The sequence below is a fragment of the Euleptes europaea genome, chromosome 6 (genome assembly GCF_029931775.1).
Source record: "Euleptes europaea isolate rEulEur1 chromosome 6, rEulEur1.hap1, whole genome shotgun sequence".
Lineage (NCBI taxonomy): Eukaryota > Metazoa > Chordata > Lepidosauria > Squamata > Sphaerodactylidae > Euleptes > Euleptes europaea.
Window position 1 is genome coordinate 49,676,924 of NC_079317.1, and position 15,462 is coordinate 49,692,385.

The following is a 15,462-nucleotide window of genomic DNA, read 5'->3' on the forward strand; positions in this document are numbered from 1 at the left end:
AAGAAAGTGCCTCAAGCAACCTAGTGCAGTAAGATAAAGCTGGGAAAGAGCTCCCTTCACGCACATGCTCCTGTTTATGGAAAACATAGAGCCTGCCCCCATAAGATGCATAAACACATGGGTGCTTGCTCACATCTAATTTGACCTAAGTAGTCATTCAAGTCCGTAGTGAATGAATAACCCACAGGAGGTCAGAAAAAAACTGAAGGCCAAACCATAAATAACTTTTTTAGTGAAAGAGTCACTATAAGATTAGTATCTTCCTGCAAAGAGGGTGTCAGGCCCCTAAGGCCAGGAGCCACTTCTCTACCCATGCTTTCCGTTGTTCTACAATCTCTCCAACAAAAAGCAGACACTGGTGGGGGGGGGGTGGCAAGATTGCGGCTTACTGAACAGTTTACTCACAATAACAGAGTCTCAGGTTCAAATGCCCGATTACAGCCTGGGGGTCCACCTCCCACTTCCCGCTCCACTGAAGCTATGATCCTGCTCGCAGGCCTGGATTCCTGCCCAAGATTCCTTAATTCCCATCTCTAGCCCCTATACCTTTACCACAGGGTTAGGCTTTGAGGTAGGTAGAACCCAAAAGAGTAACTTAGGGTTGCCCCCAAGGCAGGCAACCAGCAGGAGTCCTACTGGCATGGAGAAGGGGGGAGGCTCATCAGCAACGTTATTTCCAGAGCAACCTGAGAGTGACATAATAGCATTTGCCCAAAATTCTATTGTTTAATCACATAGTTTTGTACAAATGCTACAGTGTCTCCTCTATATGATGTGTCACTTCTGGGATGCACTGCAAGTGACATCACATCGTTGCTGTTGATTCCCTCTCATTCCCCCCCCCCCACCAGCCCACCCAGCAGTGGTGGAGGAAGAGGGCGGCCAGAAGGAGGTCTTCCACCAGGTCAGGAGATCTGACACTCCTAGCTTTGTTCCCAGTCAGGAATGCTACATCCCTGGTTGGGGAGGGTCTGGTTCCCCTCTAACATCCCTTGCCTGCTATCTCCCCTCCTTCCCTTCTTCCTGTGCTGACCTTTTATTCCCCTTCCTCCTGCCACACACACTTTCTGTCTCTCTTGGCCCACACTTGAGTAGGCCTTTACTCCAATGGAGATTCTGCTTAGGGTTGCCAGTTCTTGGCAGATAATAATCCCCAGAGACTGGAGGGGCAGAGACTCATGTGAATGGAGTCCCACAACATAGTGATGTCATTTTTTGGCTGTGTAACTGGAAGTGATGCCACTGTGTCTAATGTCACCATGTTTTAATATTTCTAATATTTCTGGCAGAATGCTACAGTGTCTGGCATAACTGGATTGACACCACTCCAGTTATGCAGCTGGAAATGACATTGTGGAGTTGCTGGGCACTGTCTCACCTTCATTTTCTCCTGCAGGTCCACGGAGTACCAGTGGGGAACAGGGGCTGAAAGAGGGCAAATGGCACCCATATCTCTAGTCCCAAGGCAGCCTTTACTCCTGAGGAGTATTTATTCCTGCCTGCCCTTTAGGTGGCATCAAGGTTTAGATCAGTCTTTTTATCCTCCTCGTAGCATAAGATGCACCCTCTCTTGGTATTACAAAAGACAAGCGAGGGACTCTCAAGGGGGTCCTCCACTAGTTCCTCTTTCCCTTCCCTGAAAATCCCTATAGTATCTCCCCTTTTCCACTTTCCTTTTCTCATTCCCACCCACCAGCAAATCTACCACCATGTGCCCCCTCCTTCCCTGTCAGCCTCTACCCAGGAAAACTATGGCCCAGATGTGTAGTATCATCAGCCACCAGGACAGGGCACCTCACTTTTTCCAGGATCCTCCTTCATAGAATTATAGGCCATTTTTGCATGGTAATTAACAGCGCATTCCAGGCTGAATTGCCCCGCATCTTTTTTTGAATTTTCGCTCTGAACCGTCATTCCGGATGTGACTGCGAAGCCGGCGCATACCTGCTTTGCCTTACTAAAGAGCCCATTTAATGCGACCTTTGGTGTCTGCGAAGAATCCCCCTGAAGGAACCATGCAAAACAACAGCGGCGGGTTAGCTATGCACATGCTAATGGCTATGCAAACAGGAACACAGAAGCAGGCAAGTGGGAAGGGTGGAATTTCTCCTTTTGCATCAGGACCGTGAATAGGCACTTTTAAAGTCGCATTTTAAAAAAGAGCTTTGAGCGAGCATCAAAATTGACCATGCATGAATGGCCACAGAGTTGGAAGGGGCCATACAGGCCATCTAATCCAATCCCCTGCTCAATGCAAGATCAGCCTAGAGCACCCCTGACAAGTATTTGTCCAGCTGCTGCTTGAAGAGTGTCCTTCTCACACTATTTCCTCTTTCCCTCTTCCTGGCAGCCTTCATAGGCAGCCTTCATATTTCAACTTTCCCTGCTTCTTTCTCTCCTTCCCACCTTCCAACTAACCTACACTTATCTGCCCCCCATCTTGAGCCATATGTATTGTTTATTTCATTTATACCTTGCTTTTCTTCATAATGGGGACTCAGAGCAGCTTACATCATTCTCCTCTCCTCTATTTTATCCACATAACATCCCTGTGAAGTAGGTTAGGCTGAGAACATGTAACTGGCCCAATGTCACCCAATGAACTTCCATGGCAGAGTGGGTAATCAAACGTGGTTCTCCCAGATCCTATTCTGAAACGTTAACCAGTACAACACACTGGCTTTTGTGGGGTGACTGTTATAGAATAGTAGCAAGACACTGCAGTATCAAGCTGCTCGGTGGTTGCTGCCAGGCCTAGCCCCAATGCATCTTCCCTCAGAGGCCAAAACAGCCCTGGAAAGGACCCTGCCCCTCCTTCTGCCTTTTACTGAGAGAAACTAAGGTTTGAAGGCTGGTGATAAGGTTGTGGTTGCCTAGCAACACTCACAATTGCCACTGAGATGGCATTCGTTTTTTAAAGCTACAGGCTATTATTTTGGATGGGGTTAACTCCCCCAGTGTATTTTTAAAAAAAAATACATTTCAGCTTTTTCTGAAAACCTGGGTCATTTTCAGCTTTGTAGAAAGGTCTATTTTGTCTGCTGATGGCCCTATTCTTTGGATTTAAGTATCCACAGATATGGTCTTATTGAGAATTAGATATATTGATAATTATCTTGACCAATAGAGGGAGCTGCAGGGATGACTATTTTTAGTTAGTATAAGGAACTGGAAATGCAACTTCCAAACTGAGGTCAGAGAACTAAGGGAGGAGATATAGCTATTGAAGGTTTATTATGCTTGCAATAAAGCCCAAGTCAGTAAAGCTAGGCCTCTGTTTTGTTTGAATGATCCATTAAAACCCTCAGGGCTGTTCTTAGGCTCCCCTGCTTAATACCCTAACCTGGGAAACCATGAGATGTGACAGAAGGATAACATTTTTGCCCTTCCAATATTTATGTCTTTGAAAAGGTGTCTCATCTGGGATCATCACAAGTGAATACATTCTTTTAAAATGCATTTTTTCTAGTGTTTTTCAGGATCTAGAACTTTCACTGGCTATATTAACATGGAGATAAAAGTCACTTCTAACAACTATTACACGCCCAGAATAGTAATGTGTACACTGCCCCAGATATGGTTGCCAATCCTGTTTGTTGCCTGCAGCACTGGGGGGTGGGGGGGATGGGGGCATTCACTGGCTTTGTGCCAGTGTGTAGATGTCATTTCTGGTGAAAAACAGAATGATGTCATTAAATGTTTTTACAAATCCTAGAGCCTCCCATCACGTCACTTCCAGTGAAAACATGGCCAGTCCCCATCCCCTAAATGCCACTGGCTGCGGCCTGGCAACCTCAGCCCCAAAGCAAGCATTCCTCAGTGAAGAAAAGAAGTAGTGTTATGTGGTCTGGGTAGAGTATTGAATTAACGTGACTATTGTTGCATAGACATTACAACAGGGCTTTATGGTGTATTTTAAAGGAGACACAACTCCACTCCTAAAGCTGAAGAACAAAAACAAAAAAAAGGAGTGTCTATTAATGAGGAGTCCATAACCAATAATAATTTAGGATGACTGGAAAATGCTGCCACAGCCATTTTTCTCATGTTCTTTCCACATTTTCCATTGCCTGCTCTGGATACCACTCAAAGCAATGAAAAATATGATAACCTGAGTCAGTCCTGGCACCTTCTCATCTTTCATTGATCATTGGTTTAGGAGAAGGGACTGCTGTCAGGACTCATGTCTTAGATGAGGAGTCAGGCTAGGGGTGGAAATATAGCAGCTATAGATTAGGAACTAAGCAGAAGTTGTTTAACTGAGCACTTAACATTCTCACTCTGAAAACCAATCCTAATTTAAAGACCATAGGGGTTAGGAGAATAAATACATGAAGCTACCTTTTATGGAATCAGATTGCCCATCTATCAAGGTCTGTATTGTATGCTCTGTTTGGTAGTGGTTCTCCATGGTCTCAGGTAGCAGTCTTTCACAACACCAACTACCTGGTCCTTTTTAACTGTGCCAGGGATGGAACCTGAATACAAAGCAGGTGTTCTACCACGGAGCCATGGTCCTTCCCTTTGAATGCCATTCTATAACTGTGGGTTTGCTAGTAACCTGGCGGGGGGGGGGAATGTCCTGCCCCTTAATAGAGGCTTAATGGGATTTTTTTTTTACCTCCATGCCAGTTGATTTGTTTTACCTCCATGCCATGAAAAGCTTCACCTGCCCTTTTCCACACACCAAGTCTGTCTTCAAAGGACAGGATATATATTTTTCCAAGGTTGTTGACAATCCGACAGTCATGAGGTATGTGTCTTCATAATTTTCTTTTTTAGATCCTAACAGAAACACTGGGCAGCTCTACAAGCCTTCTTTTTTTTGCAAAATAGGTTTCTTGCATGTACACAGTTTCCCGTCTTGTACATTTGAGAACAGATATGCATCCCTCTTTGTGCTTGCATGAATCCTGAGAGTGGCCTGGGGCCTGCTGCTCCATATGTCTGTTCCAATCAAGTCTCATGATCTGTCTTGGCTTAGAGGTCAAACTTCATATGAATGGAATATGCAAAATCCCTTTTGCAGAGGGAAAAAAAGAAGAAAGGATGCTTACATTATGAGCTTTGGTAATCGTGATGGTGAGGCCATCTGATCTGGGTCTCCTTGAGGTGACAGCCATTCCCTCCTGCTCCGCACGCTTTCTGTCCTCTTCTATTTCCTGAAAAAGTGACATCCAGATCAAGTCTCAGGTGATATTAAAACATTAAAACAAGCTGAAAACCAAAAAAAAAAAAAAGAAAAGAAAACGAATGTGCTGAAACAAGGAAAGAAGCAAATGGAAACTTAGAAAAACTGGACTTTTCTCAAGAAAGAGCTGGTGCCATCACTAGATTTCATAATAGCAAAGTCCAGTTGACTTCTGTATTCACCAATGCTCAGTTTTTTCAAAGAACTGAAGAACGCTTGAGAGATGCTTCGTTATCTGTGGCATGTTAATCTAGCTACTTTCACCATCACTGAACAGGTTTTGCAGGTTCTGTGATGTTTCAAAAGCCTGCAAAATCTGTTTGACCACAGGCTTTCAGAGAAATTTGTGGCCACCATGGGAAGTGATGCCTCTTTCAAACCATTTTCAACTCTTACACCTTTGTCCTGTCTCTAGCCTATGAAATCTCTCTTACCCCAATATAGCTTCAAAACACTAGTTCATCGTAGAGAGAACCGCAACTGGCTCGTGAGTGAATACAATGTAGAGTTGACTTGTCATTAGCATGTTGATGACATCATACTCCAAAGTTCTGGAAAACCCACCCAGCAGATTCACACAGATGTTAAATAACACAGAAGACAATACTGACTCCTGTGGTTCACCTCATGTCCATGCTGCCGAACAGACATCATCTTCTAGAACTGTGCTCTGGCTATGATCACTCAAAAAAGAAAAACAGAGCATTCTGTACTGATACCATGCACTTCTGACTTCAAAGGCTGCAGCATCCCCCCTCTCCCATCTGACCAGCAAGGCATTTCTCGTGATGTTATCTGCTGTGTTGATTTCTCTTAGATTAACTTCTCCAGAATCTGATGTGAAATTTTTATTTAAGATGTTATCATGCTAGTACTGATGTAAACAAGTCTGACACAGGAATCCCATGCGTCTGATTGCATGGACTCTAAGTAGTTGGATTTTTGCCCCTATAAATTTTAATGTTTTTGTCAGTTTTGTGGAGGGCAGGATTAAAGGAATTTGAGTTACCAACTCTCACCTAATCCTGGCAGTAATTATACCAACTATGCTTCTAAATAGTGGTGCTGATTAAGCCAAGACCACATTACATTTAAATTGCAAAACACAGGAAGATTGAAGATCAGCTGTAAATCATCTTTTCGGTGTGAATTGTCTTTATGAATCCTTTTATTTACAACTGTCTTTCAGTTTTTTACACTTGGGCCTTTTATGCATGGGAAGTTTGACTTAGATTTGCTGCTCTCTAGATGCAGTTTTCCCATCTGAAAATTTGGGAAGTCTACCTCCAAAAATGTCTCCATAGGAGCTTAAAAAAAAAAAAAACCCCACAGACTATAATGGTCCCAATTTTTTCCCTGGTAAACCCAGAAATAAAGCCAAAATACCCCTTTGGGTATTCAGCTTATTCTGGGTTTACAAAAAAAAAATAGGCACAATAAACCCGAACCCAAAATTTGCAGAATTTTCTTTGCACAGCCCTATTTGATGTTTTTAAAAAAATTATACCTATTTTACTGTTGTTTATTTATATTAGTTTTAAATTATTTTATTCTATATTGCTGCTAGCTGTTATATGGTATTTAACTCGTTTAAATCACGTTGTTCTACATTGTTTTTAGCTGTCTTGAGCTATGGGAGATATGTGATATATATTTGAAAAGTAAATAAATGAATAAAAATTAGCACATCAAGTTGCTAAACTTTAAGACGGGTCAGAAACAGAACTATGGGGAAGCACAAACCCAAAGGAGTCAGACTAGAATCAGACTTACTTGGTATCTTCTCATAAGAGCTTCATTCTTTTTCCGCAAAGCTATGATTTTCTTATCCAGTTCAACATCTTTCTGCTCTTTCTTCTGCAACACTGCATCATCCACAGTGGCATCCTAATATTGCAAAAGAAAGTGCTTTAATGAATTTAGACATATGGCCAAAAACACAGCAAACTGCTCATCCTCTTTGTTTCCACTACAGCAGGGTAAATACAAAGGCAGATGGTCTTTACCCACAACAATGACCTATTCCTGTGATAGGGAAGTAGGGTTGCCAGCCTGCAGGAAAGGCCCAGTGGTCTCCCAAAATTACAACTGATCTCCAGACCTCAGAGATCCAGTCCACTGGAGAAAATGGCAGCTTTGGAAGGTGAACTATATGGAATTATGTTCCACTGAGGGCCCTCCCCTCCCCAAACTCTACCCCCAAATATCCAAGATCTTCCAACCTGGAGTTGGCAACTCTAACTGGAGGAGGAAGGTTGGGAACAGCTTTATAGCAGATGAATGAGCTCTGGGCTGAGCTTCTCTTGATTCAGGTATTTAGTCTGTATGTGGCCAGAGGGATAAGCCAAAGAGCTCTTCGGCTTTGACCTGTAGCCTGAGATCCTAAATGAAGCAGCTCAGTAGATCCAGACCAGCACTTGCCCGAGATGTGATGTCCTGTATTGTTTGCTTATCTTCTCTGTTTGCTTACTTAAATTGTACTTTTGTAAACTGTATTTTCATAGTTCCTAATTTGTAAGCCACTTTGGATCCCCATTGTGGAAACATAATAAATAAATAAATAATATTTAAAACAGGAAAGACCTTTGGAACCATCAGTGTTAAAAATAGTCATTAAAATGGATCAAGAGACAACCAGTACCTTTCTTTTTTTAAAAGCAGGTGTGTTTAAAATATAATCCAAATTTCATACAAGAGTAGTAGTAAAAGGATAGGATCCCGCGCAAAATCTCCATTGCCAGAAGAGATTTCCATCAGTAAAGCAGGACTTCCCTGCCTTCCCACCCCCCTCTTGCGGCATTGTAAAGACAAGCACATGTATTGGGGCAGATGGATTAGAGGAGTCCATCAATGAAACAGGCTCTAGGCCACAAAAGCTTGTGTCAACATTGATCTTTAAAAAGCCATAAGAGGTGGGGGTGTTTTTTTGCTGTAACAATGGTGTCCACGTATGCTTGGCCTGGTCTAGTCTTAGAGAATTCTAATTTCACAGTCTATTGGGGCCAACATGTCAGTAGATACTGACAAAACTGATTTTAACAAGCCACGTGTAATATTTTATAGACAAAAAATAAGAAACTGTAATAGAATATTGTCTTGTTTATTTGATTTATTTAAACCACTTATCCTGTGCTCTCAGCTAAATTGGCTCTCAAAGCAGCTTAAAAGTAGGGCTTCTAACAGATAATATATATTTTTAAAAACCCAGACAGTAAAAATGTCAAATACCTAAACCTCACAACAAAAAGAACAAGGAAACTTGCCAATAGTTTCTATTGGTTGGTCTCCTACCAAGGTGATACCTTAAATAATACCCTAAAGAAGTGGAAAATCCTAGCCCAAATACAAATCCTAGGCCAAATGCTTCAAACATTTAGGTCTTTAATGAATAACTGTTTCACTTGCCGTCATCCTTTTGATGACTTCAGGTCTTTGGATTATGCATGCCATTTCCAACCATTAAAAGGTTGCCTAGCTCTCCCCCTGCGTTTCCTTGTGTTTTGCCCACATTTTCAAATTTGAGATAAAACAGGTCCCTCAAAATCTGGGCAAATCGCAGGGGGAGAGCAAGGCAACCTCTGAAGGTCGCAAACAGCATACATAATCCAAACAAAGACCCGAAGTCATTGGAGGGGTGACGGCGAGTGAAACAGCCATGCATAAAAGACCGTAGTCTTACCTGGAAATACCTTGAATACCTCAGAGGACCAAATGGAAAGCAATTGGGGGGGGACCCTAAGGTCGGTATTAATTGAAAAAGTAAGCTCTGCATATCTGACCAAAATATGTAGAGAAACATCCAGCTAGTTCAGCAACCTGTCTCCCACAGTAGGCACACTGCATAGCTCACAGCATTTTGCCTCTGAACATGAAAATTTCACTAAGCCACCACAAGTAACAGCCCACTTACACTACACTCCATGAATTTGTCTAATCCCCTTTTAAAGTCATCACCACATTAAATATGCTTCCTCTGAAGAAGTACTCTTTTGCCTGTCCTGAGTCATCTATTTCATTGAATGACTCCAAGTTCTTATACAAGAGAGAGAAATAAAAAGTTTTCTCTATCTCCCTGCTTGGCCTGTTCTATATATATATTCTATAATTCCCCTGCCCTCACACACACACCCATCTTGGGTGACCTTTTCTTGTAGGGAAGATGTTCCAGATCATTTGATTTCCCATTTCTGAATCTTTTTGTGTACCTCAGTTAAGAAATCATCTAAAGTATTACTGCCATGGAAAGCTAGATCACACTCATCAGGACGAGAACCTTAAAGAAACAGCAGTCATAGAGGAAAATGAAGCTCCCCATTAATCTAATATGGTCTCTAAAACCCAGTTTAACTGGAATTTTCTTTTGAAAATAATAATATTGAATTTGAAGGCAAAAATGTTATTCCTTTTTTTAAAGTATGACTTTTAGATGTGATGTGGTTGTGGAGAATGATTTGTCATTGCATGATATGGGCATGACATAATGGAGTCTATATTTAATATAAGATTGTCCTATGACAGCCTGTAATATCTGGGATGTTTGAGATGTTGACATTTGTTCAAACACAGTCTCTTCCTAAGGACATTCTTGTCAAACTTCAAATAATGTTGTCAGGATAGATTGTTGTGTTCTGAAGTGTCAAATACCAAACCTGAATTTTGTATCCACATCTTGACAGGGTCATATCCTACTAGTTTTATGATCTTGCCTGGTAGTTTCTGAGGCAGGCATACTGTGACTAACCTATTCTGCCTTATTCCTTACTATCTCCCTGCAAAGGAGGAACTTTACTTCATTTTGTCATTAAATTTTAGGGCAAGACATGTCTACAGTTGTAGACTAGCCTTTCCACAACTTTTCGGAAACAGCACACTAGGAATTCTAGAGGAGTCCTGCATACAGACAACAGTACCCTAAAGCTGCAGGGGGCTCTCAAATGCCAGTAACTTGTCAAGCCACATGATCCCTCATTTGAAAATTACACTTACCCACCAACTATGTTGTAACACACTAGGGAGTTTGTTTGGGTTTGTTTTTGCACTGCAGCTTCTAGCATCAATCATCTGAGGCACTGTGACGTTGTTATGGGCTCTGGCATTTATGAGACTATTATGCCAATAGAAGCACTGTATTTTGCAGACTTTCACTATTTAAAGTTGAACGCAATTATGGACTCATCAGCTAAGAATGGAATGTTAGTCCTAAATCATTTAGTCTTGAAATATATACAAGTTGTTTGTAGTAACAACAGAAATTATTTTGTCTTTGAAATGCTAGGCTGTGTAGGATTTTCCTTTGTTACAGTAGAAACTTGGCAAGCCTAGACATGTCTGACCCTGTGACCCTGGTTGGAATACAATTGTCCTGGAATCCAAACTGTAGCTGCAAAGATACTGCTTAAGGTGTAAAATGAAGACATAAACCTGCTGTTAAAGAGGTTATGTCCAGAAAGAGGATCTTCTTATATGGGCATCAGGAAGAGGCTCTTTTTATATGGTGTCCATACGGAATCCAGCAAAAGTTGCTTTCCTACAAAATAGTGCAAATTCAGAACAAAACCGGAAAACCAGGTCTCAAAAAACATAAAAGAAGGGACTTTCTAGCCAAGAGTTAGAGTTCCTAGCAGGTTAATCCCTGGTTGCCTGAATGGATCTCTCCATCCCTTGCATGGCATGTGGGCTCTCAGACCTTAATCCTTGCATGGATTGAGGATCACAGATCTTCCATATGGGTTAAGACTTTGTTGCCTAAAAAGTCTCTCTAAGTATTTAGCCCTTGCATGGTCTAGGTACTTACAGATTTCTCTAACAGTCTTCTCATAAGACTGAGGAACTCCTTAACTGAGGATTCCTTCCAGATAGCCAGCCCTTGCTGGGACTGGATGTCTGGGCTGAATGCCTACAAACCTCTCCATCTTTTAAGTAAGATAGAGACTCTTAGAATCCATCAACCTTTGTATGCGTTCTAAGAGCTGAGATCTCTTCATCCTTTGTATGGTGGCATTGAGATCTCATTGATTCTAGTAGGGATTAATGGGTTTTCTCTAAGATCTATCTAGCCTTTGCATAGGCACCCCAGTCCTTACAGACATGGAGATTTTAAATCTTACTAGCTCCCTTTCCACAAGCCTCTCCAGCCCTTCTATGAGGGGGAGAAGGGGCAGACTGGCAATTAAGGCCACCAGGAAAAGTCACAGTGGACAAGGGTTGCCAGGCTGCCTGCTATGGTGGGCAATCTCCCTCTCCCAGTCTTGGGGCTCCAACTGCTGCTCAGTGGAGTAGCAGGTGCAGAATAGGTGTGTCTTGCATTGCTCTAGGAATTTTCCAAAACTCTATGGTAAAAATCATAGAGATCTGGGGGATCTGTAGAGTGTCACACAACACTGACTTCCACCGTCCCTGCCACCAAAAGCTCTTGGGGATAGCCAGCCAAGGGCTGGCAATCCTACAGTGTCCAATGGCCTGGCTGGCTACCCCCAACAGGGCTACCTCGGCCCCAAATGAGGAGTGGTCCCAGGCCTGTGCAGCCAGAAGCCTGCCAGGGGCAGGGCCTTTCTCCAGGGCAATTTTTGTCTCCCAGTGTGCCCCTGCCTTGGAGATTATGTGAAGCCACCAACCAACTGATAGCTCAGCTGGGATCTATCCTGTGAAGGCGCCATTTATATCTGTGGTGTTTTCCATTACTACTGTAAATACACTGGCCATAAAAATATGACTCCGCATTATACCAACAGACAATAAGTCCATATAGCTCAGTATTTGCCCTGACCTGGATGGCCCAGGCTAGCCTGATCTCGTCAGATCTCAGAAGCTAAGCAGGGTCAGCCCTGGTTAGTAGACCACCAAGGAATAACAGGGTTACTGTGCAGAGGAAGGTACTGGCAAACCACCTCTGTTAGTCTCTTGCCATGAAAACCCCAAAAAGGGGTCGCCATAAGTCGGCTGCGACTTGTCGGCACTTTACACACACACACAGCTCAGTATTTACCTATGTGGTATAGCGGTTTGAGTGCTAGACCAGGACCAAAGAGACCCAAGTTCAAACCCCTGCTTGCCATGAAATTCACTGGGTGACCAATCATTGCCTCTTAACCTAACCTACCTCATAAGGTTTTTCTGAAAATGAAATGGAAGATTAGAGAAACATGTATGCCACCCTGAGCTCCTTGGAGGAAGGGAGGGATAGAAATGCACTAAATGAGTGAATACATGAATGAATGAAATATTCCGACTGGCGGCAGCTCTCCAGAGTTTCAAAGAGAGCAAGGCCTCTCCCAGCACTTGCTAGATGGGATCCTTTAATTGGAAATGCTAGAGATTGAACTGAAGACCTTATATATGAAAAGCACATACTCTTATCACTGAAGTACAGCCATTCCCACTGATTTGCATAATTGCTGATCCTTTTTTTGAGCTGTTGCAAATTGCAGATTACACCGCAGTCCCTAAGTGATGCCAGCCAGCAGGTCATACAAAGGGCTCAACCAGATGTCTCAGGGCTGGCTCCAACCCCACCTGGTGCCCCAAGGGCTCCTGTAAGCAACTGTTTTGGTCAGCTGAGTATATGAAGTAGGACCATTTTTACACCATATGTCCCTGTGCACCAATGTGGTCTTCTGGTTGCCCCCTTCTAGTTATTCCTAGGGTTGCCAGATCCCTCTTCACCACCGGCGGGAGGTTTTTGAAGGGAAGCCTGAGGAGACCAGGGTTTGGGGAGGCGAGGGACTTCAATGCCATAGAGTTCAATTGCCAAAGCTGTTATTTTCTCCAGGTGACTTGACCTCTATCGGCTGGAGATCAGTTGTAATAGCAGATCTCCAGCTGGTACCTGGATACTAGCAACCCTAGTTATTCCCCTGCTTACAGTGGCCCCCAGCATCTAATAAAGTTTACTCTTTCTATATAGAGATTCCCACTTGGTAGGGCAGGCTCTCTGAGGAAGTGGAGGGGCAGCTAGGGTTGCCATCAGGCCTGTACCAAAAAAAGTGTCCAGTCTCTTTAATAGAGGCTTTATGTGTGGAAATGGGCAGCTGAAGTTTTTCATGACTTGGAGATAAATAACATCACCTGGTAAATAACATCCTACTGAGCCTTTACTAAAGGGAGAACATATTTTTTTCTCCTAACAGTTGGCAACCCTAGGGGGTGCCATCCTTAGAAGTTTTTAGGAGGTATTGTAAGGCCATTTTATTTGTGGGCTTTTAATGGAGTTTAGGCTGCAAGTGTTTTGGTGGAAGGGGATAAAATTTTATTGTATGTTTTTAATGTTGGAATTGTAAGTCACCTTGAGCTGCAAGCAAAAGGCGGGGGCAGTAAATGTTCTAATAAATAACATTGGACAGCTCTAAAAACTGGTCAGTCTTTGCCCAGAGAAGTGTAACCCACAAAAGCTTGCAATTACACCAGTATTAGTAGAATATTAGTAGTAGTAGAACTGATACCATCAACGTGTCTAGCAAATGAACACATGAAGCTGCCTTATACTGAATCGGTCCATCAAAGTCAGTATTGCCTACTCAGACCGGCAGCGGTTCTCTAGATTCTCAGGCAGAAGTCTTTCACATCACCTACTTGCCTAGTCCCTTTAACTGGAGATGGCAGGGATTGAACCTGGGACCTTCTGCATGCCAAGCAGATGCTCTACCACTGAGCCACGGCCCCTTCCCGCCGTGGAGATGATGGCCGACTCAGCCTCCTTTATGCTGTTAACTGAAATAGCTCCAGTATTTGTGCCCAAAGAAGAAATCTCATTCCTCCCTAACTTCTATACATTCACCTCCTCCCCCCCTAAAAAAGAACAGCAATAACAAGGGTCCAACTGAATTAGCAGATCTGCAGCACTTTGAGGCCTGAGGCCAATTCCCTGCTGGTGCGCAGTGACCAGCCCACAGAAGCGTGGTCAGCATTTTTCTTCCTGTCTGTTGCTGCTGCGTTGCAATCAGTAACAAGAGGGTGTTCCCACCGCCAGACTACTAGAAAGACAGCCAGCTCTGCTAATACTTGGGATGGGAAGGGAGTCTCTGACACCCCACTCTGGTGTAAAGCTCTTCGGGGAACCAAGCCCCCCACCCCTTTGTGAGCCATAGTGACTAGACCAGGGAGTTATAAATGGCTTTGGCAGCACAAACATGCAATGGTTGGGAATCAAAAAGCCCTGCCTGATCAGTCCGAGAGGCCAACGGGAAAGAAGGGGAGGGAGAGCCAGATATTCACGGCTCTATCTCTCCATTAAAATGCATCAGAAACAGGGTGTGTGGGGGAGCTAAACAAGAAGATATTAATGGAAGCTTAATGGAGATTTCCCATTGTATCCCTCACTTCATGCTCAGTCTTGGGTGGGCGATATTTTCTCACAGTACGTAGCTCTGCCTACACCATTTCCCTGCATGCTTTCCAAGTCAGCAATATGAAAGATTTCAGAGAGAAGCCAGGCTTGGGAGAGGGAAAGAAAAGCCGGGGGGGGGGGGGGAAGTGAAGATAGGGATGGAGCCCCAACGCAGAGATTCTTTCCGGAATCCCATGCGCACGCTCTCTAATAAATAGCCTTTGCTCTGACAGATGCAGCTCCAGGCTCTCTGTCTTGGCATGGAAAATGTCTGTCATTACCCAGCTTTCTGGTATTTATTCCCTTCCCCCACCCTCTTCCCTCTGATTCAGCTTGAGCTGAGATGATAGTCATATCAAAACCTGCTGTATGAAAGACACTTCTTCTTTTTTTCTTTTTGCCTTCCCACATCTTTCAGATTCATGTCTGGTGGCCAAAAGCAAAAATACCCCAAAACGACAACACATTTTTTTTAAAGTCATTTTTTGGCTTTCCTGAATGCGGGAAAGAATTCCCCCGTACCCCTCCCAGTCACAACAAAGGCAGCACTCACAGATCGGGGCATTTTGGACATCAGTGGTGAAGCCCGGCAGATTCCACAGCAGAGCTACAAGAGGAGAGCCATCAGTCGGCCTTTCTCAGTACTGGTTGCTCAGCATACAAGATCATGTTTTGATTACAAAAGCCCTGCCTGGGCTCCCAGCCAAGAGCACTGGCTGCCTAATATACCAAAGCAGAGGCAGGCAATTGGAGTGCTCGTGCCTTCCCCGACACTCTTCATTCGCCTTGCCCTGGGAACGCACCTCTTTCCTGTGCCCTGAGACTCCCTTTCACTCCCTAGTGCCATAACCAATGCACCAGAAAGCAAAAACCCTAAAAAAAAAAAAAAATAGGGCACGTTTGCACATCAACAACCAAACTTAATATGCAGCTATTCATAGGGTTTGTA

The 15,462-nt window shown here is 43.5% G+C and overlaps 1 protein-coding gene across 1 annotated transcript in view; it reads right to left on the reverse strand.

Annotated features, from left to right (window-relative positions):
- Positions 1–15,161, reverse strand: part of CCDC9B (coiled-coil domain containing 9B) — a 65,571-nt gene extending 50,410 nt beyond the window's left edge. The window contains exons 1-3 of the mRNA XM_056851872.1: positions 15,067–15,161; positions 6,965–7,078; positions 5,058–5,162 (exon numbers count right to left, since the gene is read on the reverse strand). Of these exons, the coding sequence (XP_056707850.1) occupies positions 5,058–5,162; positions 6,965–7,078; positions 15,067–15,087 (240 nt within the window). The 5' untranslated portion in view covers positions 15,088–15,161. The remainder of the gene's footprint in view (positions 1–5,057; positions 5,163–6,964; positions 7,079–15,066) is intronic.
- Positions 15,162–15,462: the final 301 nt, after the last annotated feature.